Raw genomic sequence first — 26,367 nt, 5'->3', positions numbered from 1 at the left:
TAACGTTTACAATAGTAAGTGCGGGTAACGATTGTTTTGTTCTTGTTGCATGCAAATATAACGAGATATTTTTGTTTTTTAGTTACAAAGTGTAATTTGACACTCTTGTTTTTCACAAGGGAGTAAATTCAATTAGAGCGGACGAATCGTCACCACTCTTTCCCACGAGATGTTTGCTATCTTTAGTAACAAATGGTAACTTAACACTTTTGTTTTTTATATGGGAGTAAATTCAATTAGAGCTGACAAGTTATCCGCTATTGTTTCCAGGATATTAAAAAAAAAAGAAGCTTTCGTTTCTGGACGGTTTTTACGTCTCTACAGTAGCAGTTTAATAGTTTTATTTGATGACATTTATTTCAGTCCGATATTTTTAAGGGTAAAAAGTATGAAAACTTCAAATGTTCTTTGAAGACTGTGTGGCACCAAGTTAAAGTGCAATTTAATTAAATCAGACTTTCAACGTGTCAGAGGTTTTTTCTCTTTCTTTCTATTTTCGGTGAAGTTGTGTTGTGTTGTGTAAAAACGTAAACTTACGACTCGTATAAAATGCGAAAAAGTCTCTAAATTAACTTGAGTACTTTTGAGCAAAAATTCCTCTTGGGGGTTGGAAGGGTTATGTGATCGGTGAGTGAGGGAGTTATGCATGTGCGCGTGTCACACCAATCACAGTGTGGGTTGTATCAAAGAACGAATCAAATTGCCTGTTAGAAAATAAGATGGTATCTACATTAATCTGGAGAAGTGTCAGATTACTGTAGTTTGTTCAGTCAAACATTTTATGGCTTACTATTTAGCTATCTTAACAATGTAACATCGCAACCGAAACAACTTGTAAAATTAACCAAATCATTACTGTACCATGAATGCTTCTATCTCCAACACTTCACACAAAAAAATAACTCTTGCACGCCTTGCGTGCCTATGTTTTTTAAAAGGTATTGCGATAAAGCCAGATAAATCATTACAAACGTGAAAAAATGGCCTATTTATTCAACGTGCAGTTTCCACCCTCCAACTTCTGTAAATAAATGAAGCAGTGATCAATGTTGTACCGTGTTTATAAAACAACTCTGTGTTTTAACAACCATGAAATTCAAATTTACAGATAAATGATGTTTGAATTTGGTGTAAAATGCCCAAGTAGGGCATTTTACCTGCATCACTTTGAAACCTCTATTTTGAGTGGCTCTTGCTAATCTGCACCTCTTTAGTTCTCGGGACCAGGGGCATTTTTTTGTTTTGTTTGGCCAATTAAAAAGAACCTTGTAAACGGTACAGTGCAGGTTGCCCCAATTAAGGATCGATCCTCAGAGAAATGATCTGCACTAGAATAGTATGAGGTTTTCCAAACCTACATGCTGCATACATATCAGGCTACTCACATAATATCCTAAGACCTAAAATTTTAATAGTCAGGAGGGTACAAAAAAAAACAACAACAACAACAAATGTTAAGGTTTGCCTTTTGAGCAAGCTGTAGCTATGATGTACTGGCCTGAAAGTCATTCTCACAGTCATTGTTTTCTACTGTGCTTTTTCTTTCATGTCATGTGTGACAGACTAAGCTTCACAGTGACCATTTACAGTCTACTACAACAAGTTCACAGATGGAATCCACTGGCCCGTCTGAAAATCCACTAGCCTGGCCATCAGACACGACTTTCTTTGCCTGCTGGTCAGTGACATAGAGTGAACCATCTGCACATGTTTGTTTGAGAAGAAAGTTGTACTCTGATCTTATAAGTCCTATTCCTGGCTAGGTTTGTGAAGAGTACCGTGTCATCAATATGACAATTTCTAAGTAGGAGGCTATTTGACTTGGCATGAAGGAATCCTATCTCACATAGAATTAAGGTGCAGGTACATGACTGTGCATTTAACACTTAAAGAGAAATATTTGCAACTGCAATTAACTTGTCTCTGATACCAAGCTAGATACTAGCTTTGGTAATCACTCCTGGTAGAAACGAACTTTATCAGCCAGGTCTTTTCTTCCAGCTTTCACCAAAGCCTTCATCAAGTTGCTTCTTGTTGCATCCTTTGCTTGTTTATGTTTCCATTCATTCAACATAGCAATGACCTTCTCGGAAACAGAATCATCTTCTGAATCAAAAGTGGTTACATGATCAGGTGTGAAGCCCAGATATACTGCCACTAACTTCCAATTTCTTGTCATTAGCTGAGAAAGGTCTGCCATAAGGGTGTCAGGAACATCTTCTGAAACTGGAGACCAAAGTAAAAATCCATCTGTAAGAACCTAGTGATAGAGAACCTTTAGCAATTGGTTCATGCTGTTAGTTGTGTACTATTCAAGCAACAGAGCACCTTTTCTGTGTTTACATAACCTCATCTAAACATGAGGGGGGTTGGGAGAATTCAAGACAGTTATGCCTACCCGAGACACAGTTGAGGGAGAAACAGAGAAAGTGATCTTACTATTGCTCTTATAAAATATTTCTCAAAACTATGCTCATATCTAAAACGTCACAACTGTGTTTACACACTCTCATCTAAACACACTTAACGACCACTGATAACATACACAGTAGCTCAGTTATTTTATACAGAGTTATGATGCACTTGGGAAGTTTGGAGAGTACTCAAGAGGATAGAGTTGTTCTCGGCTGTTTGTCTCGAGCAATTCTTACATGTACACTTCTTTGTGCTCTCCAAACTTCCCGCAAGCATCATAACTTGATAGTGCATGCTAAAGCATGACCCAATAATTGTCAAATAGACCCCTATAGATTATAACATTTTGCCAGCATTTGAACCCCTATTATAAGAATGTGTTGAGCCCATAAAATTGTAACAGGTTCTTTATTGCAGATCTGGCAAAAATTGGCATTTTAATTAAAAGCTGTAGTGTATTGAACATGGTAAGGAACCTAAAATAAATCTTTTTTTTTTTCTCCAGCATCCTCGAATTTGATTGGCTAATCATGCACTTGTGACCAGTCCAGCTTTTTACAATATGGCCCATGGGCTGGATTTTTTCCCACTGTAGCGATTACGGCTCCTAAATTTCGCTCCTAAAAGTTGGTGGTAATCATCAATCTTTTGCCTTTTTTACACTTCCATCGACAATTAGTTAATGCAAGTTTATCTCTGTTCACTTTAAAATGGCAAGGAAAGTCACTGTAAGTAAATTAAATTGAGTATTTTGAAGTTGTGAGAGTTTACTTATTTGTTCGTAGTTTGGTGCTGTAATAGAGTGTAATCCTGTGTTTCTCTCGCCGTAAAATTTGAGTCAATTTCAGTTGAGTTTACCTCTCTGATTGTTGCTGTATTTAGGTGAATTTCTGTGGAATACACTTAACGGGTTTCCTCGCTTTCTGCTGTTCAATTTATGGTAGAAAAGTCTGGTTTTAAGTGATTTTAATAGCAATGAATGACAGAAATTGTTTTTGTAGTAAAACTTCAAACTTCGCATGAAATTTCACACTGCAAAAACAATTTTGGAGAACTTAACTGGTGAAATAAATGCCACTAACATAAAGAAGTTTGAAAAAAATCTGTTCTTTAATACATCTTTCTTTGTCTACTATCTGAGTTACTTGCTCGTCGCGAAGAGTTTTTTACAAATCGTTAGTAGACAGCGCACAGCTGATTCAATGACAAAGTTGCGTAAACAAACCCATTTGTAATCTGGTAAAACCACAGTTTTTCACTATACAGACTGACCCTAAGCCAGCAAATAACATATATATATCAGGGAGTGTACTGTATAATTTTCATTAGAATTAAGTCTTGCATTAATTTTTAAACATAAACTTTTTTTTCTCATAGGAAAGAAGAATCAAACCTATTTGGATCAGCAGCAAGCACTTTTTCCATTTCCATTTAATATTTAAATGCTATTTAAGACCCTAAATAACCTTTTACAGTGTATCTCAGTAGACAAAACACAAGAACCTTTTTAAACTACTGTAACTTGGAAATATCAAGGTTCTTGTTTACAGATGGGTTTTACCATGATACTAATTTTCAAGAAAAGTTGCATTTAGCCTTGCACAATGCAATGAAGGCCCCAGATTTGTATCTACCTGGTTCTGAGACTGACGGCCATGGTGACTCCAGTAAACGTTTAACAACATCTGAAAGGAAATACAAAATTTATTAATACAAAAGATTGCATACAGCAGAATTCCACTTTTCCTACAAACCAATTCTGATGAAAATAATAATTATTTTATCAGAACTGGTCATCTGGGTTTTCACAATTCCAGTGAGAACAAATGGACCACAAATTTTTCATGTTCTAAATGACATCATGAATATTTCACTATAAACTTTGAAAAGTAATTTTTATGGTCTATGATTGTAGCCTAAATTTGCTATAATAAATGATACCCTGGAGCTTTTCTTGTGTGTACTGGTGTTTCTTGAGGAGTGTTATCAATGATACACAAACATTAACTTAATAATAATAATAATAATAATAATAATAATAATAATAATAATAATAATAATAATAATAATAATAATAATAATAATGTTTAGTGAGGGAATCCAACTCGCCAAAGGTGGTTTTCAGTGGAGCCCTCCTAAGGGCTTCAATCAAAAAACAAATTAAACAAAAATTGTATTATCTCTCACCAGGTGGAGGGTAGATAAGGTTGGCATCAAACTTTTCTCCCTTAGAAAGTATTTTCCCTCTGCACATCTTAGTCTGTGTACCATGTGACATTTTTAATGCAGCAGAACTCATCCAATTACATGGGAAAAGGCATGGTGGTGACTTCTTCTTTCTTGTGCAGGGAGGGCACAATGAAAACCGCTCAACACTCAACCTTTGCCATTCCTTTAGCAATGCATCTGTCTCCTAATTATGGCAGAAGAAAGCAAATCAATGCTGGGTAAAACAGATTATGCTATGTTAGGTTGTGGGGTTTATTATTAATCAATGGCAGGATCCAATATGAGGAGTGGTGAATGGCACATGCAAGGCTTTGCAAGATGACAAGACTAGTGTTTTTCTTTGTCAGCCTGAGTCATTTTGACTTTTTAAATTGTGAGAGTGTGGACTATCTGAAACTGAAAATTTGGCTGCAACACTACATGTATGTTGTGACATCCTGAACCAAGCTAGCTGTTTTTCCTAGCACAAAATGTGGTGGTGGTATGTTTCCAAATGTTGAATTAAGGTAATTCAGGATAATTTTGTTGGATCTTGATCAAGTCACATATGTATGAGATTTGGTTCTTTGTATACATGTACATGTAAGGGGTGGTGAATGGTAAATGTAAGACTTTGCGAGATGGTGAGACTAGCATTTTTGAGGTCAATTAGTTGAGTTCATATCTTCCCATGAGGAGTGAAATAATGTGAAGTTTATATGAAATAATTCATATATGAACTGCGGTTGTAGATGAAAGTGAAGAATGATCATCGCAGTTAATTTTCCAATTTAAGCAATTGGAAAGAAGAAGCCTGAAAAAAAATCAGGGCTTCAACGGGATTCGAACCCGTGACCTCCGCGATACCGGTGCGATGCTCTACCAACTGAGCTATGAAGCCACACATTGGGAGCGAGGTCAATTAGTTGAGTTCATATCTTCCCGTGAGGAGTGAAATAATGTGAAGTTTATATGAAATAATTCATATATGAACTGCGGTTGTAGATGAAAGTGAAGAATGATCATCGCAGTTAATTTTCCAATTTAAGCAATTGGAAAGAAGAAGCCTGAAAAAAATCAGGGCTTCAACGGGATTCGAACCCGTGACCTCCGCGATACCGGTGCGATGCTCTACCAACTGAGCTATGAAGTCACACATTGGGAGCGAGGTCAATTAGTTGAGTTCATATCTTCCCGTGAGGAGTGAAATAATGTGAGGTTTATATGAAATAATTCATATATGAACTGTGGTTGTAGATGAAAGTGAAGAATGATCATCGCAGTTAATTTTCCAATTTAAGCAATTGGAAAGAAGAAGCCTGAAAAAAAAAAAAAAATCAGGGCTTCAACGGTGACGATCATTCTTCACTTTCATCTACAACCGCAGTTCATATATGAATTATTTCATATAAACTTCACATTACTAGCATTTTTCTTTACAAGCTTGAGACATTTTGACTTGTTCAATTGGGAAACCGAGACTTCAAAGTGTTTTAAAAGCGAGCTCGAGACGTTCAAGTTCCAAGACATTCAGACTTAAGCTTGACATGTAAACGATATTAACAAATTGGCCCTTTTAGACTCTCATAGCCTTGAAAAAATTGAGACTGCAAGAGAGCTTTGTAAAAAAAAATCGAGATTGTGAGACATAACTGCTAAAAATCCGAGACTGCAAGACCCATCAAATTAAGTGAAAATTTTGCGACACCCATGGTTTTTGAAGGACTATTTGCCACCCCTCATGTAGCCAGATAGTGCACAGAGTGTTCTCAAATGATGTTTTCCAATATTGCAGAAGATTTCTATAGATATTCCAACAGTTTTCAAATATTGATAGATTTTGAATGAAGTCCAACTGGGACATGGTTTGGAGGATTCAAACTAGACAGCCAAGTATAATATGTAGCTTGTTTTTTCCAAATTAAATTGGCTTTAAGTGCTGCTTAGTTAATGCCCAAGTCGCTAGTGGAGGGAAGGTGCTTACGAAGCCCAGGGGCTGCAACTGCAGTCACATCTCCAAGGCACTAGAACACCCGACTGGCCTGCCCAACCCGCAACCAAGCCACAAGCCCCCCACACCAAGCCCCAGCTACAGGACCCCGTCACACTAAGCCAAATGGCTCAGTGGAAAGAGAAAAAAAACTGCTGAAAATAGGGGGAGGGATAGGGAGGGAACGCCGAGAACCACTAAACTGCTATAATTCAACCCACAATGCCACGCAAACAGAGCAACGAACACACTGCAAGCACATGGGATGACAATGCACGTACTAACCAAAAATACCGCTGGACAATGTCAGCCCCAGGGCTCCCACAGCCATATGACTGCTGCAAACACTACAGAACGCACCAAACACTTAACAAACGCTAACAGACAGCCAAGACATTAACAAACGCCTACAAAAAACGCTACTGACCAGACTAGCTCCTGGTCATAAACTATGTAAAATTTCATTGAACTATATCAAATGCTACAGAACACACCAAACACTAAACAAATGCTAGCAGATGGCCAAGACACCAACAACTGCCTACAAAAACGTTACTGACCAGACTAGCTCCTAGTCGTTAACTATGTTTAAGTCCATTTAACTATATTTAAACTAATAGTTCACATCTGTGAGGCATCTTGGAGAAATTGGTTCATATACTTGACAGCTTTTGAGATCAAAGTTTTTGATCTGCAAGTGCAAACTAAGCAAACGCCTAAGGTGTGAGAGTTGGTAAGTAAGCAAATGTGGACAATCACAATCTGGTCAGTGTAAAACACAGACTGTAGACCAGGGGTAAAATGCAAACTGAGGGTAAAATGCAGACTGCAGACTACATAATTTATGGTTACATTGGAACAAAGGAGAATACAGAACATGCTAGTTACAGTCTATAAATGCCTACACGGTGCCACACCATCGATTTTACTAACTTATCTACAGGTGTGTGAGGCCGGTTCCTATATTTTAAGAGGTTATGCCAAACTGAAGCCGCCTGCTGTTAGGGCAACAACATTTGGTCTTCACTCTTTCTGTCATCTCGCCTCTAATGCATGGAACAAACTACCGGACACTACTTGGAAGGCTGACAAGATACCCTTTAAACACAGACTCAAACAATTTAAGAACAAATAGACGATTACTGTAAATTAGTTTTTATACAAATACATTTAAATGTTCTTAATTTTTCTATTTAATGATTAAGTGTTTTCGGAGATACTAGCACAACAGTGCTATTCTAAAAAATCTGAATAGAAATAATTAAAGTTTATGTAAATTATGTGTAAGTATGTACAAGTATGTACAGACTTCTTACCAGTACATATCATATTATTTCTGTTATCAAGCACTGACTGTAAACAGGATTATTCATGACAGGCTAATTGTAGTGAAAGTCTGCACACTGATCAGCCTGACTAGCGCTCCGGTTCGAAAGAATATCCCTAAGGTTAGCCTGGATATCCCTCAGGTTAGCCTTAATGCTTTGGTTAGCCTGTTTACGGTTAGCTCTCAATGGTGGAAATGGTAACACAATTCAGTTAAAAAGTCTATAGTCTGCGGTCTGCACTTTACCCCCGGTCTGAAGTCTGCATTTTACCCCTCGTCTACAGTCTGCAGTACCCAGTCTGCGTTTTACATTGACTGATCACAGTCTGCTAGCCTTACCTGGACAAGTCTCAGCAGCACCTCCCACAGTGGTTCTAATTCTTCTTTCGGCCCTCGTCCTTTGAAGTAAATGGCTGGAGAGCTGGACTCTGCTCCTGGTGGGAAATTATGTTTGCGGACAAGGACTCGATGGTCATTTACAAACAACAACACATGATCCTTCCAGTTGCAGTAATCAAACTCAAGCGAACAGCAGCGAACTCGCAACCGATCAAACAAACCAGGAGGTAGGTATGCCATCATGAAGAGCAAATTTATCTCTGCCTGTTGACAAATGAATTTCATTTCAATGTCTAAAAACCCAAATACAAATCAATGATCATAGTTTGGCACAAAAACATAAACAAAGTGTAGCTTAGAAAAATTGACCCTCATTTCAATAACTCATGACTGAATCTCCAATGTTTCAACAGAAAAACTAGACTGAATTTTAGTTACTGGTACATGTCAATCCTGCAGGATCAATGATTTCCAAATGAGGGTCAGTTTCTAAAAGAGTTCCTTTGTAGTACAAAGATAAACAATTCAAGTCTCCTTCAACAGTGCAAGAGTCCCATTTTCAAGAGACAAGATTCTGGTGAGTGGTTCATCTGTAGTTTGTCTGCTAATACATTTGTTTTGTTAGTCACATCACATTCATAAGCCTGAACATTTATTCACTGTACTGATACAAGTGGAAAAAAAAGACCTTTGCACAAAATCATTCAACACAAAACACACCTGGTCTGCAGACAGGCTTTCGGAGAAACCTTCAACAGCATCAGGATACTCGCTCAAAAACCAAGGAACTAAAAGATTCAGTTCCTCTGGATCATCTGATGGCAGGCGACATGCAAGTCCTAGGTGGTGAAGAAGTTCAACCATCTGCAGAAACATGTTCTCATCAAGACTGATGTCCTCCCACAGGCATCTGTTTTGGTGAGTAAATAAAAAAAGTTACTGGCTGAGATTTACACTCTTTTAACATGTACCATAATAATGATTTGATTTAGCACCCGGGGTGCTTATTTACTTTTGGTACTTCAAGGGAGGGTGCTTATTCAAGACAGGGTGCTTAATTCTTTTTTGAGAAACAACTGAATGTTCAAAACAAAACTTAAATATGTTGATAGGTATTCTGATGGCCCTGTAACATTATAATATCAGAATAGGGGCACCCCTTTTGAAATGGGGTTGCTTGTTCATAAAATCACATTTGAAGGGAGGCGCTTATTCAAAAGGGGGCAGCTTATTGGAAGGAGCTGCACTAATTCGAATCATTTCGGTAGCTTCATGTCAAATGTTGCATAAAGAGCAGTCTACTAATAGCATTAAAATGACAAGGAAGTATTTGCACTGCTAATCTTTAACATTGTTAGCAGTAATGACAAAGAATTCCGGCACACTGTAGTCTGTGCACCTTTCTTGTGTTGATGTGCTTTGAGCCTAGATACTACTGTAGGCTGGTTTTTGAGTTACTTCAAAGTCACAAACTGTTTTTTTTACCAAAAGTCTTTAAGCAGTTAACATTGCATAATCTGTCAAATCAGATTGACACCGGTCCTGTGAATGTTGGCTGATGGCTGCTATTTTCACATTGGTCTTCTTTGCTGCGTTCTATAACAAATTACTTTATCACAGTTAAACCAGTTAATTTTGTTTTTATTGTTTGAATTTCAATGTTTCCCCCCGTTTAATCTCAAGAAATCTTGAGATTCTTTGGAGACAAAAATGTTCAGTGGGTGATATGAAAGTTACCTTAAGAGACGCTGTGACAACACTGCTTCTTTCAAAAGCTTTTCCTTGAGTGGATCAAAATATCCCCGAATGACTCCAAATTTTTGAAAGCTTTCCTTGTACTGCAGTGTGTTCTCCAGATCATGCCTAAAAAGACTCTTCACCAGTTTAGATAGCCATCGCAGATCAATGAACACATTAAAGTACAAAGATGGAATGTCACTGTAATAGCATAGCTCCCCAATTGAATCCAGGTAGGTGACAGCTGAGCGCACGCCCATCTGTGAAAGGCTAGTGTGGTCTTTGGCAAACTTTTCAAAATCTTCGTAAGCCATACAAGGAACTTGTTGTTTTTTTCTACACTCCTTCAGTGCCTTTTCAAACTTGATCCACTCTTCTGGCAAATCTCTACCAACAGAAGGAAAGAGATGTCCATCTTCAGCTATGCGGATGATCTCATCTTGCAATACCACGATCCCTTTTAGTTCACTGATGTTGCTGACCGGAACCAGAGCAATGTAGCTGTCTTTACTTGGTTCTGGATGAGACTGGTCCTGAAGTTCAGACAAAATTAGTAATAAAGGTAGTAAGAGAGGAAATATACTTAAAATACAAGCCAGGTTATAAGCAAAATGCAAATAAGCATGTCACTCTTAATTTTATCCGGTGGGGTGGGGGGGGGGGGGGGAACTTCCATATAAAAAAGGATGGGGGTGCTGGTCGTAAATTTGGAAAAGAACCCCTAAGAGGTACCAAGATTCTGTTTTGTGGGCGTGGCTTGAAATTTCTTCCACCCTTAAAAGGTACCAATCCTAAAACAACACATTATCTCCTGTCATATTTTTTCGGCTCAATACCCTAAAAGGTACCGCAAAAGCTCCTGCTGTGGACCTTTTGAGGCTGAACACCCTAAGAGGCACCAAAACCACTTTTTTAACCTCTAAAAGGTATGACTAGCAGCCCCATCATTTTTATATGGGAGTTCCTCCCCCCACTCAATTTTACACTCAGTCTGTGCATGAAGACTCAGATGCTACAACCCAAGATACAAGCAGGGAGGGATGGTTAACATGTGATTAAGTTTTATTCAACTGATCAATGATGTCAAGATGGCTGGATAAATATAGAAAATAATTAAAAAGTTATTAAATACATGTACATGTAAATTACAATATTTAGAGAGGAAGCCACATCGGTCTTAGCTGGTTTTCATGCAGCTCCTCTATCGTGATCGAATTGGAATTTGGAGATGTTGGTTTTCATGGAGAGAAGAAAACAAGAGAACCTGGAGAAAAACTCTCTGTGCAAGGAAGAACCAACAACAAACTCAATCCACTTATGGCACAGGGATAGAATTGAACCCGGGCCACAATGGTTGGAGGCGAGCGCTCTCACCACTGTGCCATCTCTGGATAGTAGATCCTGACCAAGTTTGCTGTGTTTGCATGTGCTGTGTGAAATTAAGCGGACTAAAACAGAAAGTTCAATCTCAATGAATCCCTGTTTACAATAAAATTCAAATAACTCACATGCAAAACACTGGGATGAAGAGAAGATGAAATGACAGGGGGATTTTTCTTTTTCCATTCAGGATCAGTGCCTCCCTGCACAGGATTTTTGAGACCCTTTTTCTTCTTTTCAGCAATTTCATATTCCATCCTAGCTTTCTGACTCTTGCAGTATTGTTGAACACGCTCCAAGATGTCTTCACATCGGCTGACAACACTTTTACCATCATCAGGGCCAAATTTGTCCAGGTGAGTGGGAACAATCATGATCCGTGGCTTCAATATGCGTGACGTCACCAGGTCCAGCCAATCACCAACAGTTCTACGAAAACAGCTTTCAGCTGGCTCGTAGTTGAAGAGGTCGACAACTAAGATGTGGAGTGCCTCTATAAGATCAATGCAAAGTATATATATGTCAATGATCAAGGGTGAACTAGCTTGCGAAAAGGTTCCTGGCAATTGCGGAAAATAGAATTCAGCAAACAAAGCGAGCAGGGCAGGCGTGGGAGCCTGAAGACATTCTATTGTTGCTGCCATTCCACGATACCAGAATCTGTTATCATGATCTGATTGGTTAAATAACTGATCATTGACAGCTTTCACATGAATATTGAATGACTTGCAGATTTATACTACAACAATTAGATTATTCGTTCTTGATTACTATGCGTGATAGTTGACTCAGGCTGCGCCCTCGTCAATTATCACGCGAAAGAAATCTCGCGTTCATAATCTAATTGCTTAATATCCTCTGTATCCTTACCTGAAGACAGAAAAAATGGATGAGTCAACTGATATCGCCGTTGTCCTGCACAATCCACAATGTGAAACTCCACACCATCTGGTACTGGTCTCCAAGTGTAGAAATCCACACCAACTGTACTACGAGGCTTGCCGTCTGGGTACATAAGAGCTTTTGCATGGACCAGAGCAAATGCAAGACTTGACTTTCCAGCTCCAGATTCACCCAGAAGGACAACTTTGAGACGCTTTGAGTGCACAACCTGGGTGTCAACGGATGCTAGAGATTCAAAATAGCCTCTGATGCTGTCTAGGCCACGTGTGCAGACATCAAGAGGTGGACTCCTAAGATTGTGGTTTCCATCGACGATTAATGACTCAAGCAGTGGCATATCAACAATGGATTGCGGGAGGCATGTCAGTTTGTTATCAAACAAGTTGATGTGTCTGCAATTAACCAAATTCTTGATCTCATCTGGCAAAGTGGTGAGCCTGTTTTCCATTATCAAGAGCAAAGTCAAAGCAGTAAGCTGGCCGATCTTTGGGGATAAGTCAGAGATTTGGTTACGTTCAGCATTTAGCTTCTTGAGCTTGACCAGATTGAAAAACTCTTCTGGAAGCCTTGTAAGGTTATTCTTTCCTATTCTAAGGCCTTCCAAGCTCTTCAGTTCTCCAATTTCAGGAGGCAATTCATTCAGCTGACAGTCTATCAAGTACAAATCCTTGATATTTGGTAAACGAAAAAATTCCTTCGGCAAACTGTTGGAACTACCAAGACTATTGTAACTTAAGTCCACTATGACAAGACTTGACATGTTCCCAATTTCTTTTGGGATCTTTCTTAGTGTGCAATTATCCATGTAAAGCTTCTTTACGTTTGTAAGGTCGCATATGGGCATGGGAAAGCTTTCAAAATGATTTCCAACTAGATGTAGCTCTTCCAGTTTTGCAAAGCAACTAAACTGTGCTGGAAGACGTAAGAGGCCATTGTCTGGTTTGTTCGGACTACAACTCATAACCAGTGTCCTAAGTTGTGTGGCTTCACAGAAGCCATCAGGAATCTCCTCGAGATAGTTTGAAAAAAAGCGAAGGTCCTGTAGTCCATCAACACTAGAGAAATCCGGAAATTCATCTGGAGTTAACGGATCATAAACTGTCAGATCCACTGTAATGGCTCCATTTTCTGTTGTGACTGGTAAACGCTTGGGTGCCATATTTATGAATTCAAATTCACTAGCAGCCATTGTTGATTCTCAAACTACCCAAATGCAGTTAGAGCTTAACATCTTTGTTATCATTAAGCTCTATACACCTTGAAGAAAATAACAACAACAAAAAAAGTCATTGGCAAACTGTTTCAATCAGTTACGATTGTTAATTGGTGAAGTTTCTTTTTTTTTTTTTTGCTTCTTCTAACTCTTACTTTAACTACACACTTTGTTATCTGAAAAATGAAAATTAATGAAAATCAGACTGGACCATCAAAGGCAGATTACCGTATTTCACACGTACTTATTCATCCATGGACTTAATTTCCCACATTTCACGCACTGCACCGAAAACAGAGCCTAAAATTCAGGAAAGCTGATAACTGCATGCATGTTGTAGTCGATCCTTTTGAAAAACCTGTCCGGCTGCCGGACATAGAGACACAGCGAAATTTATAAGTCATGGATCTGCTCATAGTTAGCTAACTATGATTTGCTGGTCAAGTTCGCAGTTTACACACACATATATGGCTTATTTCTACTATTAACAAGGGCAAAGAACACGACAAGAAGGCGATATTACACGGCATGCAATAAATTAAGTTAAAAACCTTGGTTCTTACCTTACCTTCCAATTCTCCATCTTTTACATGCTTGCCCCTGACAAGATTGAGCAACTCACGAGCAGGTTTCGAAATGAAAACATTCAGATTTTGAAGCTTCCCCTTAAAAAAAGGACGTAGATCTTTTATTATAGATCTTTGGTATTTACTTCCTATACCATTTCGGGGAAATAACCTTGTTAGAAGTTTCATATCATATTTATATTTTGTCCATGTAGGAAACTTCGAAACTTCCCAATTTTCGTGGAAGCACTGGGCCTGGACTAGCCCATATTTTGCGCATGCACTTGTACTTGCTCCATTGAATCTGCTGACCACAATTGAGCCAGTGAGCCGCAATCGCTTGAACCGCCATAGCAACAACAACTTGACCATTTTGTGAAAAATACGAGCTTGAAAATGGAGGTAGCTGGAAGGAAGGTCCCGTCTCCGGTAATACTTGGCCACTCTGATAATATTAATTAGGCTTTATATTATGTGTTGTAAGATCTGCTGGTTTTTAGAGATGCGAGGATTTGGTGTATTGCTGAACGCTAAAGTAAGCTTGCTCCTTGCAAAGAACTTGCAAATCCCCCGTAAAAAGAAGAGAAGTTCAATATGGCACGACTTAGACAATCATGAACATTATAAGCCGAGCATCGTCATAGTACCTTTAGAAACAATGTTTCATAGAACTTAGAAAATGCTTTCATTCCAAATAGTGCTTCTAGTGAAATGTACCGCACAATTCCAGGTTTTAGTTGTTCAGATTCACATCAACTGGCCAAAAATGTTGTATAAATGTCACAGGAGCCCATCACCGAGTGATGGGCTCCTGCAGCTGAGCAAATGCCCCTACCTCTGGGATAACATGTTAAAAAGGACTAAATACAGAACAGAAGTAACTTTCATTCGACTTGCATTTTTTTGGTGTTCTATGAACTGTAAAAAGATATTTAATTAAGTACTTTGAAAGTAGGTCTATATATTTCCCTTCAATCAAAGCTTTTGGTAGCACAGTCATGTAAACTACAACAGAACAGAGTTTTCCCTGCCCCTTGTTCAAACTTCCCTTCTGCCCATGTCAGGGATGGCAGAGCGTATTTTGAATTGGGTGGGTGGGGGGGGGGGGGGGGGGGCACTTACAAGCAAACACCAGAGGCGCTAACTTGTAGGGGGTCTGGAGACATTTGTAAGATTATCATTTTATGTATTTTTTGCTTGAAATTTCGCGGGACTGCTAATCTCCTCCAGTGCCCCTGGCCGTCCCTGCATGTGGTGTCCAATTTCTCAAACCAAGTGCAACCGCTATTGTCAAAAGTAGACCCACCCCATGGGCACACCACCAAGTTCAATGCCCAAGTTATGGAGGATGTTGAAGAAAGATGTTGATGTCTCTATTTGATTATTCATAAACTGGAAGATTGATTCCTGCAAGAATGATGCTGATGTCAAAGTAATAATGCACTTAGCCATCAGAATGGTGCTAATTTCCGACAGAGGCAACAAAAATGCCGGGACATATAGCGTTATAGCTTGTATAGGAGTCTGCACTCCCTCCTGCTCTCCCTCCCTCTCCCTCCCTCCCCTGGGTATAATTTCCAGATAGTGATTTCAAATCTTATAAATATTTACTCATCAGATTTTTGCAACAAAAGATAACCCAGCAGCTGATCCAAGACAAATGAGACGGATTATAGCTGAAGACCCAGACTGGTTAGTAAATATTAGACTAATATTCTTTTTGTAACTCTACAATAAGAATCCTTCCTAAAGCAGACTTGGTTGTTATCGTCATCTTAGAATAAAAGGGTTTTATTCATTTGTATTATTCTTCTCATTCTCTTCCAGGAGTCTGGCAACTGTTCCACTTCTAACAGAACTCTGTGTAAAACACATTGTTGGAAACTTTGAAGGTAAGTTGGAAGACAGTATTTTACATTACACCTGTTGACTATTTAAATACAAGTACATGCTTTGCTGAATAATAGAAGTTGGTGAATTTTTTAATATATTGATAATAGTATGATTTTAAACTAGTCATTGTCCTATTTGGATCCCCATGTAAATAAGGCTCGATTGTCCCTGCTCTCCCAGGTCCAATTCCTGAAGACGTTTAGGAGGATGAGCACAGGCTCATTTTCCTGAACAGCGCATGGTAATTGAACCTACATGTACATCAGCCAGTTGTCTCTTCAAGTCAAACTTTTGGTTTCAAGTGCATTGTCTATTAAACAACACATACATGTAAGACTGTCTTTTGACTGCACTAAGTTTTAAGACTAAACTAAATTAACTAAACTAAATTAACTTTGTTTAATGAGGGTAACACACAACAGTCTTACAACTGACAAACCCGTGGCCCTCAAATTCCCGATCGAATTGGAATTTAGAAATGTTGATTTTTGTGGAGGGAGAAAAACCGGAGAACCTGGAGAAAAATCCTCAGAGCAAGGACGAAAACAAACAACAAACTCAACCCACTTATGACACTGGGTCCAGGATTTGAACCCCGGTCACATTGGTGTGAGGCGAGCGCTCTCACGACTGCGCCACCCCTGCTCCTCAGATAAGAAAAGCCTCAATCATTGATCAACTCATACCAGAGATATTATTATTGTTAATTGCGTACACAATGCAGATTTTACAATTAGCAGCCATGTGATCAGATATTCTTTTAATTTGCCATTCATGATGTGCTCATGTCAAATAAAAATCCCAAATGTGATCTGCCTGACAAATGTTTGCTATTATCAGTGACTATTTATTAATCCAGAGATACTTATAGATGTGTTTGTCAACCCAAGTTTTGTATTTTTGTGTCAAGAGAAAAAGTATTTGAAGCCCAGGTTCTTCAGTATGTAATATTCATTGATTTGGTTTACAGACAACCCAATTCTCGATGACCTCCTTCCAAAGCACAAGTCAAAAGTGCTTGATGCCCTGTCCACTGAAATTGCTATGAAGTAAGTACAAGTTTGTGCTGAAGCTCATTACAAATAATGTCTGCTAAATTGGAGGATAAAATTATTATTTAGCTCTTATTAACTGAGCTTAGTCAGTCTGTATAGGAGAAATCTTGATCTCGGTCATGTGCGCAGACCTCACTGCATTCGGTCTGTACTCATGACCTGGGTTAAGATTCTCCCATACAGACTGACTTAGCTCGGTTAATAAGATGTTTATTATATGGCACAAACAAGAACTATTTAATTTGTTTAATGTAACTGCTTTGTGCAAGCTGAAATTTTGCTTGTGAATGGCAATGAGCTGAACTTAATTCTGCCAAAGTTTGCTTGTCCTCTTTACTTTTTTTTCTCATCAGACTTTTTGGCACTTCCATAAATAAATATTGCCAGATGAAAATCGTCAATGATTTTGCATTTTCGTTCGCCGCTTTTTCACTGCAAAACATTACCAATCTAGATGCTGGTCTAGATGGGAAAATTTTGACCACTTTCAATAGCAATCTCAATCTCAGCCAATCAAATTCGTGAACTTGGTAGTTCCCAGTCCTCGTGAGACAGAGCCTTATAACAAAATAATAGTTAATTCTTTAAAGTTAATTACTGATCAGCCTTCGATAAGTCTTCTTTGATGTCAGAGTTACAGCTAATCTGGTTTCTGATGAGGGATACTGGAAGAGGTGTTGTAAAACAAGATGGGAAGTGTGTGATATCAATGGGCATGGGAACAGCTGGAAGAGAATGTATTTTGAAAGGAATTTAGAAGGTTTGTAAGACTTTTATAACAACATAATTATGGTATATTAACTTGGCATAGCTGGCAAAGGCAATCATACGTTTGGTCAACTTGTAACTATAAGTGTTACACAACACCGATGATCTATTGTTCACTCAAAACATGAATTTGGGCTGCTTTTGCTTAAAATGAACTGACAGTAGTTCTTTCACTTGCAATTTTTGCTTTGTTTCCAAGTTTTCAAATGAATATACCTAATGAAATAACACAACTCATGAACTGAGTTTGATTCAATTTGAAAATCAAGCATGACATTGAAAAGACTATGCAAAACCGTAAAATTATATGATTTCAGGTATCAACTTATTAGTTAACTTAACTAACTTGTAAAAGTAACTTTTGTGAGTAAATAACCTTAGTCCTGAAGGGAACATTGATGTAAATTAAAGAAGAAATTTGTATCACAAAATAAAATTAACTGTCCTGATAAGGAAGTCTTGCAAAATGGCAAAACGATGATTGTGCCAAAGGACAATAATCATGTACTTGTACATTTAAAGTCTGGAAAATTTGTCTTTAAAAGGATACAAACCCTACATAAAATTATACCTATTCCAGTAGGGATTTTATTAGTTCATCAACCATAATTTGAATTACTTAAATTATTTATAATTTACATTTTAATTTTTATCTGTTTGTTAGGTATTATTGAAAATTTTGTCCCAGAAACCACAGATCCAACTCTAGTAAGTTTACCGGTCATTTAACTTTTAGATTTAGTAGGTCCAAGTACAAGACATTTACTTTAATTCTTAGTCCTTAACTTTTGTACTGGATTCAGTCAGATAATGTCAGCTTGCTTTTTGGGTGGGGTGCTTGATTCTCATAGTGTCCCTTTTTCCCGCCACAAACTAGAATCAGTATAAATGAGTATTCAAAAATAATTGAGTGAGTTCTGGATAACCATTCATCTTGGCACTGATATCTATAGTCTAAAAGCATTAATTTTATTTGAGACAAGATTCAGGGCATGGAACTTACAATTTATCTTAACTAAAGACCAGCAGTGATTGTTAACCAGTAGTAAAATGAACATGTTTCTATGAACAGTTGAATGAAACCCTAAAGCTGTCAGCTCCGTACGTGAGAGGGCTAAATATTAGACAGCTCTTACCTCCTGTGAAAGAAACTTTGATCAAAGATGATGATGCTTCTGAGACGTAAGTAAACAAAAACATTAAAGTTTCCAGTTTAATTATAAGAGCATGCGTGAAGTGAATAGTCTTATTTGCAAAGAAATAAACACACAAATTTAATTTACATCCTTTGTGTCAAAAGTTAAATGTCTTTGCTGTTGTTATGTTTCTCATGTTTACCTCGTCCAGCCCCAACTACAGTAACTGCCTCTTGGTCTCCAAGGAAGAGTGATGTTCTTCTTGTCTGATGTAATTTGCATGTACATAACTGGAGAGTTTACAGCTTGGAAGAACTCAAAAGTTTTTATGAACACAAGGCACTTGCCTGGGATACACTGCAAACGCTGTATTTGAATTCTCTCAAGCTAACTTGACTGCTAATGCATTATCATCATTATCATCATCATCATCATCACCGACGATAACCATTAATGATCAATTCATCTACAGTATCTGCAAACCAACATGTAATTAGCTAGTGTATTTCTTTAAAAAGTCGTGAAAAATGTTATTTGAGATGCCATTCATTTACATGCCATAGAAAGTGTAATTCTGCAATCATATTACCATATGAAAATGTACCTAGCCATAGCATTCAATTGATGTAATCTTATGAGGTTTTATCCATTTGATCTTTCAGCGGCAGTGACGCAGGACAGGATGGCCCAACCATCGATCATTTTGACTTTGGTCTTATCACTCCAGCACTTGTTCATCTAGAAGAACTACACTTGACTTATGGGTGAGGGGCCATGTTAGTTTTTTCAAAAGCCAGTGAACTATTTATAACCATGGCTCTGCTCTCTTTAAGTGTTTTCGGTAAGATCCAGTTGAAATGGAAATCTGACAGATGCTGTACTGGGGCAGTCACCTACATCAAATCTTATTTTCAACCTAATGATGTCAAATTAAATTTAAAAAGATCAAGTCCTACAAAATTATGTTTAACATCGTCAGGCATGTTCAATACATCAGGTCCGGGTTGTTCGAATTGTGGATAATGCTGGACATTCATTGGATAAATCACTATCCAGTGGATAGCGTAGTTTTTTTTGTTAACACTGAGCCACTGGATAGCAATTTATCTGGTGGATAGCATTATCCAGCCTTCAAACAACCAGGGCTAGCATTGTAGGGCACTTTAGAATGCAGATTTCTTTTTTCTTTTTTCTGCAGATTAATATTAAATAAAATGTTTTCCATGACAGGGTTCGTGATTGTGGGATGAACTTTGAATGGAATTTATTTCAGTTTACTGCTAGAGATTGTCTTCTGCTGGCCAAGGTGAGTGTTTGAGAACAGCTGGGTTCTATACAAATATCTACAGATACAGTACTTGCCAGTTTAAATCCAGAAAATGCATGTGGTACATCCCATTCCTTCCTTCCTTTTCATGAGGATCTCAACCAAGATTCTCAAAGACCTTGGTCAAGGATTTTTTAGGATCTTCTAGGATCTTTAAAATTATTGCCAGGACCTTGAAAGATCTTGTCCAAGATTCCTAGAATCTTTAAAGATTTTGCTCAAAGATCTTGGCAAATACCTTTGAACATCTTGAGAATCCTTGCCAAAATCTTTCTTTTATGGATCTTTGTAGTGTCTCTCAAAGATCTTTTAGGAATCCTTGAAAGGTCCTTATCTTTAAGACCCTTTAAGGATCTTTGTGTTCTTGTATGCTCCTCAAAGATCCTGTATAGTTTTTCACCAGGGTCTTCCTTCCTTCGCTCCTTTGTTCATTAATTCACTGGCTCATTATTATTGTCCATTTGTTCATCTGCCTATCCATACATCCCTCTGCAGTGTCCCATTCTGCCAGCTGCAAAACAGCGAGACTCATCCCCTAGACCCATGCTGGCATTTCCCAAAATGGCCATTGAAACATGATAGGTGTTTTTCCATATTTCTGTGCTTGGGTCATAAAAATAATGCAGTCTTTCATTATTTTCCATCTCAGGCCGTCAAGGCTTGCCACACGTTAAAGGTATTCCACCTTCACAGAAGCGGCGTGGATGATGAGAAAGTCCGAGTCCTAATAAGTCATGTACTGGACCATCCGTCTCTTCTAACTTTAGGTACGTAGAACACACACAGGAGTTCATACACAACCAATCATAAATTCAGTATGAATCCTTAACTTTTTGACATCTCCCCTAGAGGCATGTGTTGGTGAAAACCTTCACTCTCGTAAATGGCAAGTTATACTTGTAAAATGACCTTCTTTAGGATTTTCATAGCAGGAAATGGTTTGGGTTGGTTTTTCTAGTGTCACCCACAGAGAGTTGGGATAATTTTCCATCCGTGAAACAGAGATTCTGCTCCCCTACATGTAGCTTGTTTGCCTTCACGAGATTGGGGCCGACGGAGACGTGCTCATAACAGTTTATAAAATAGCCCAAAGAAAAAAACGCACGCTGATTGGATAAATATTGTGTAAACTTATATTAAGCAATTAGATTATGAGCTCGAGATTTGCGCCCACGCATAGAAATCGAGAACGAATAATCTAATTGTTTTAGTGTAGATTTACTAGTCGTTCAAAAGTTGATCTAAATCCTCTTCACAGACACTTCGAAAACGCCAAGAAGCGGCCGCCATTTTGTTAATACGGGCACACTACTATGCCACTCACTGTCTATCACAGAATAGATGGTGAGTGGGGTAGCCAATCAGAGAACGGCATTCGTGATAGAACGCCAGTAGATTTATACTAAAACTCAATAGAAACACAGGACTAGCTGTTTTGATCGCGGGATTCTCTTAAAGAAATAGAAAACATGTTCTCCGTGTTTCTATCGAGTTAAAGAAACTCTCGTAGAAGTTTCTTAAGTAAAGGCTCAATAATCCTTGTGAGAAAGTCAGGTTCCTATTTTGCAATGTCGTCATTTGAAGTTGGCAGGAGGAGGCAGCGTGGCTGCGGGGTTAGGGTGCGTGAAATCCAGGGGGCGTGAGTTCAAGTCCCTCTCTGACCTGTTGCTTCACAGTAGCCGAATTCAACGCCTTTGTCACACTTGCAAAATCGCCTCCTGCCAGTTGGGTTGTAAATATTGCTTGTTTAATTTGAATTGTATTTGTTTCTGACTTGTAATACTAATTGCTCGGCCCACTAGCCTTTCGTGTACTATAAACACTGACTGAGGGTAAATAAAGATTGTTTATTTTTTTTATCAGGAATCTCGGTCGTACTGGGAACTTCTTCCTGTTTTCGAGCTATATGTCATTCCTGCATCAAACTGTAATGATATTTGTCATTAAAGATCTCGTTTGCATGTAAATATTTTACTCTCTCAGATCTTTCACATAACAAGATCAGTGACAATGGAGCGAGAGCTGTTGGCAAATTATTGAACGGCCGATGTAACCTTACGACTCTGAACCTTTGTGATAATAAGATACGATCAAACGGTGCTGCTGCTATAGGACACGCCTTGGGTAAAAACATCACACTCGCATGCATTAACCTCAGACTTAACAGGTAAAGATGGATTTACAGCACGCACAATCAGTGAATAATGACCACGTACCACAGTGTAGTGATAATTTATGTCTATATGTATTTTTACAAGGACTGCAGAAATTCTCGCGAGCTTATTGGCTAAATTTTATTGTCAATCTATAAGCGGACAGACACATGAATTTATAACTTATGTGATAATTTATTCTAAAAAACAAATTGACGTCCGTTTTTCCTGCGTCTGTCCTGTTATTGACAATGAATTTCGTCATAATATTCTAGCAATTCCTGCCTTAAGTAGACTGCACTAGCCTAGTATAGTACTAGCTGACTACTACTATCGACATTTTTTTTCCTTCTCATAGACTTGGAGACGATGGAGGCCAAGCAATATGTCGCTCATTGTTAAAGAACAAGACTCTAACACATGTACATCTTGGCAGTAATGATCTTGGCGAGCCCACTGCTGCTATTCTGTCACAGGTATTGAAAAACATTTCGGGGATTATTATCTTAGGCCTCGTCCACATTACGGCGGATGAATTTGAAACCGGGGCTTTATTTCTACGGTTAGACCTACCGTCCACACTAATCCGTCACCAAAATAGAACTTTCTGAAAACGCTCTTCATACCGGAGGAATTTAAAAACGCCGGCCTTGCGCTCTAGTGTGAACGGAAAACATTTTGTGAACGGAGCTTTTCGAAAACGCTTTTCAAACCGGAGGAATTTGAAAACGCCGGCCTAGCGCTCTAGTGTGAACGGAAAACGCTTTTAACACGGAGCTTTTCGAAAACGATAACGCTACTATGATCATTTCCTTTTTTCTGCCCGAGTTTTCCTCAAACACAAATCCAAAATGACCGGTGATTACTGCGTTTTCAAATTTCTCCGGCGTAGTGTGGACGTAAAACATTTGATGGGTTTTCAGAGTGTAACCTCCGTTATCAAATTTCTCCGGTGTAGTGTGCACGGAAATCATTTTACGCGTTTTCAGAGTGTAACCTCCGTTATCAAATTTCTCCGGTGTAGTGTGCACGGAAAACTTTTACGCGTTTTCAGTGTAACCTCCGTTATCAAATTTCTCCGGTGTAGTGTGCACGGAAAACATTGGACGCGTTTTCTGACGTTACAATGTTACAGGATTTGGCCAGGGACAATCCTTGCGCAAAAGCGTTGTTTGGCTAATAATATTTTAAAAAGTCGTAGAGATTTCGGCTTCCAGCCTAAAACGTTCCGAAAACTAAAATGTAAGAGTGCGAGATGAAATTTATGCGAAAAGAAAGTCTGAAAAATGTGTTTAACGGTACAGAAAGGAACAAAAGTACTATATATTAAGATTACGGTATTATTTTGGCAACGGCTTGGGGTCATTGCCTGCTTACCATGACACAGTCTTTATGAAAATATGGCTATGGCCCAGGGAGTAGGTAAATAATATTCTTGTGGACTCGTCACTAAGTGCGTCAACAAAGAATTTTCTAGTTTTTTGTGTACTTGTCTGGACTAATTCATTTATTGCTTCAACAGGTTTTAGAATCCAACAAAACCTTGGTGGATCTTAATTTATCATGTAACACAATCGGACCGGTGAGCGTTTTCACTTTCTTTGGTCTTCTTTGATTTATAATTTCGTTGTTGATTCGCCGAGTAATTCGACCATTTCTCGCCGAAGAATAATCAGTGAAAAGCACGATGCTGTTGTCAGCTGAGAAAGTTTTATTGTTACAAGCTCCAGGTTCGCTTTATATTAGTAAGAAAGAAGGAAAGCCGTACGCCTTGCTCAAAAAATGTTTAAACTTAAAAACTAATTTGAAAACTCGATGGCTTCTTTTTCTTGGTAGTTTCTTTTCTTTACGTGCTCTCACTTGTTTTTGTTTTCGTCCTATCCCAATTTGAGGGTCAGAATTGGAAACAGACAAACACGTTCCCAGGGTGTGGGACTGTGAAAAAGAGCGACCCTGGGAAAGAGATTGAGAATAAAGCTGTGAATGTTTTTAAGTTTTCTTCTTTCTGTTTGCAACGTGTTGATCAATGTTTACTTGCTTTGGCTACTTTTGTGGTTGGGCGGGAACGTTGGAAAACCAAACAAAAAGATGGCGAAGAAGGTTTTAAAGTCTTTATTGTTGGTCACCTTGAATCTCGCACAGCGAACGGGTCCTGGAGAAAGGCGCTAACTTTCGTTTTTCGTTTTGCTAGGACGGTGGAAAGTCATTGCAAGAAGGCATGGAAGAAAACACTGCAATAAGAGCCATGGATCTGAGGTTAACGGACGTCGGACAAGAAAACGAATACTGTATAAATCAACTTTTGAAAAGAAACAGAGAGGAACAGTACAAACAGGGACAACTAAGCTAACTGGGAAAGTTTCTCTTATAAATATGAACAATTTATTAGTCAACTTCTTCGCAGAAGAAAACCATAGGCTTTTACAAGTGTTGTGACTCGTCTGAACCAGTGACATTGTAATTTAAGTTTAAATTAAGTTTAAATATATTTGCCATAGAATCCTGGCGTCCTTTTTACAAAATTCTTAGCCCAGAATCGACTTTAGTCAAACTAGTATCCTCACTGTTTTCCAGACATTATAAGTTCTGCTTCAATGTCAGCCGCGGAAATCTATTTTCATTAAATGGTGCGTTTAGCTGTGAAACCGACGCAGTCGTGAGTTGATTTTTTTTTTTACGTTAGCGAGGGATTACATCAAAGTTAGTCCTTGATCTTTAATATTTGATGACATTTATCACCTTCATTTTTTAAAAGTTGTTTATATCTATTTCTTGCACAGTTTGACACGCTAATCAGTGGGTCATGTCTATTATTTTGCTCCACGAGTCCGTGTTTAAATTTAACAATCCACAGGTCAGAAGTTATATTTCGAGGAAAGAAAAACACTGTAGATACTCGTGGGGGTCAGGTTGGTATTGGTGATGTGTGTCTCTTGTAAATAAAACTCAATTGTAAATAAAGGAATTCTATTTTATGTACATGTTGTTGTTATATGGCAAGTTCTGCGAGCGGGCAAGATGCACCTAATCCTGCCTTGTGATTGGCTACCGGAGCTGGCAATAAAGGGGCTATCTCGCCTCGCTTTGGACTGCTCTATTACTAGCGCGATTAAGTGTACGCGCACATTTTGGCGCCAGAGCTGCCATGGCTCTCAGCCATCTTCAAATTCACCGCTTCTAGAAGGTTTATTCACATCTCCGATAGCGTTTCGCCTCTTTATCAGGAGAGTCCATGATAGTGAAAGCAGCATTAAAGTATTGTCTCCATACAAAGCAAATTTGGGTGAAATTTTTCTCTGGACAACGTGCGCATGAAAACCGGGCAAAACTTACATCTTGGTGATGAGGTCGAGTGGTTACGAGTCACTTATAAAGCACGATGTCCTCTGTGATTGGTTAGCTTTCAACAGTTGATTGTACAAAAACTTGAACGACAAGTCAATCTTCAGGCCCGTATATATACGCGAAAGCCTCCTCGGACCTCTATGAGATATATGTGAATGTCATGCAACGGCAAAAGCTTGGAAATTCAAACGTGTTCTATTTCAACTGACGAAGGGCCCTGTCGAGCTGAAAATGTTGTAAAACGTCAAGTTCTTTAGAGGGGTTAATTATGTCTGATGAAACTAAAACGTCAGCGGGATAGGTAATTTTTAATTGTGGACTTTGAAAACGTCACAGGAAAACCGGCAATTACGATAAAGAAGTTTCATCTACAGATCTATGATCTAACAAAATAATTAATGGTCTAAGAATATACATGAAAAAATTACTCGATTCTGATTGGCTGAGAGCAGTGCAGTTCAAGTGTAACACCAGTGCAAAAAGTGTAACACCGGCGCAAAAAATGTTACACCAGTGCAAATTACACATCGTAATTCTAAGTTATGATTGGCTGAGACAAAAGGAAATTTTCTAAGCCAATGATATCACATAATTCTTTAAAAAACGTTTAAA

General features: G+C 38.4%; 2 protein-coding genes across 3 annotated transcripts; one reads left to right on the top strand and one right to left on the bottom strand.

Moving 5' to 3' along the window:
- Positions 1-973: 973 nt before the first annotated feature.
- LOC110045917 (malignant fibrous histiocytoma-amplified sequence 1 homolog) lies at positions 974-14,313 on the bottom strand. 2 transcript variants are annotated; one of them, XM_020751577.2, is made up of 9 exons: positions 14,076-14,313; positions 12,267-13,556; positions 11,525-11,889; positions 10,017-10,549; positions 9,000-9,189; positions 8,280-8,543; positions 4,603-4,828; positions 4,050-4,100; positions 974-2,226 (listed from the first exon to the last, which is right to left on the bottom strand). In XM_020751577.2, exons 2-9 carry the CDS (start codon positions 13,486-13,488, stop codon positions 1,955-1,957), a joined length of 3,123 nt encoding a protein of 1,040 aa, XP_020607236.2. In that variant the 5' UTR covers positions 13,489-13,556; positions 14,076-14,313; the 3' UTR covers positions 974-1,954. The 2 variants fall into 2 exon arrangements, with proteins under 2 accessions (XP_020607236.2, XP_020607237.2); XM_020751578.2 differs by having other exon boundaries at positions 14,081-14,313.
- A 53-nt stretch (positions 14,314-14,366) lies between these two features.
- LOC110045918 (dynein regulatory complex subunit 5-like) lies at positions 14,367-25,389 on the top strand. Its single transcript, XM_020751579.2, has 14 exons — positions 14,367-14,507; positions 15,697-15,770; positions 15,906-15,970; positions 16,942-17,020; positions 17,659-17,786; positions 18,459-18,502; positions 18,867-18,976; positions 19,593-19,694; positions 20,161-20,236; positions 20,907-21,024; positions 22,241-22,424; positions 22,769-22,886; positions 23,933-23,992; positions 24,602-25,389. The coding sequence occupies exons 1-14, from the start codon at positions 14,475-14,477 to the stop codon at positions 24,758-24,760; spliced, it is 1,350 nt and encodes a 449-aa protein (XP_020607238.2). The 5' UTR covers positions 14,367-14,474; the 3' UTR covers positions 24,761-25,389.
- Positions 25,390-26,367: the final 978 nt, after the last annotated feature.

Source organism: Orbicella faveolata, unplaced genomic scaffold (assembly GCF_042242905.1).
Source record: "Orbicella faveolata isolate gen_17 unplaced genomic scaffold, um_ofav_v1 contig_27, whole genome shotgun sequence".
In the NCBI taxonomy this organism is placed as follows: domain Eukaryota; kingdom Metazoa; phylum Cnidaria; class Anthozoa; order Scleractinia; family Merulinidae; genus Orbicella; species Orbicella faveolata.
This window is presented reverse-complemented; position numbering and strand designations above follow the sequence as displayed.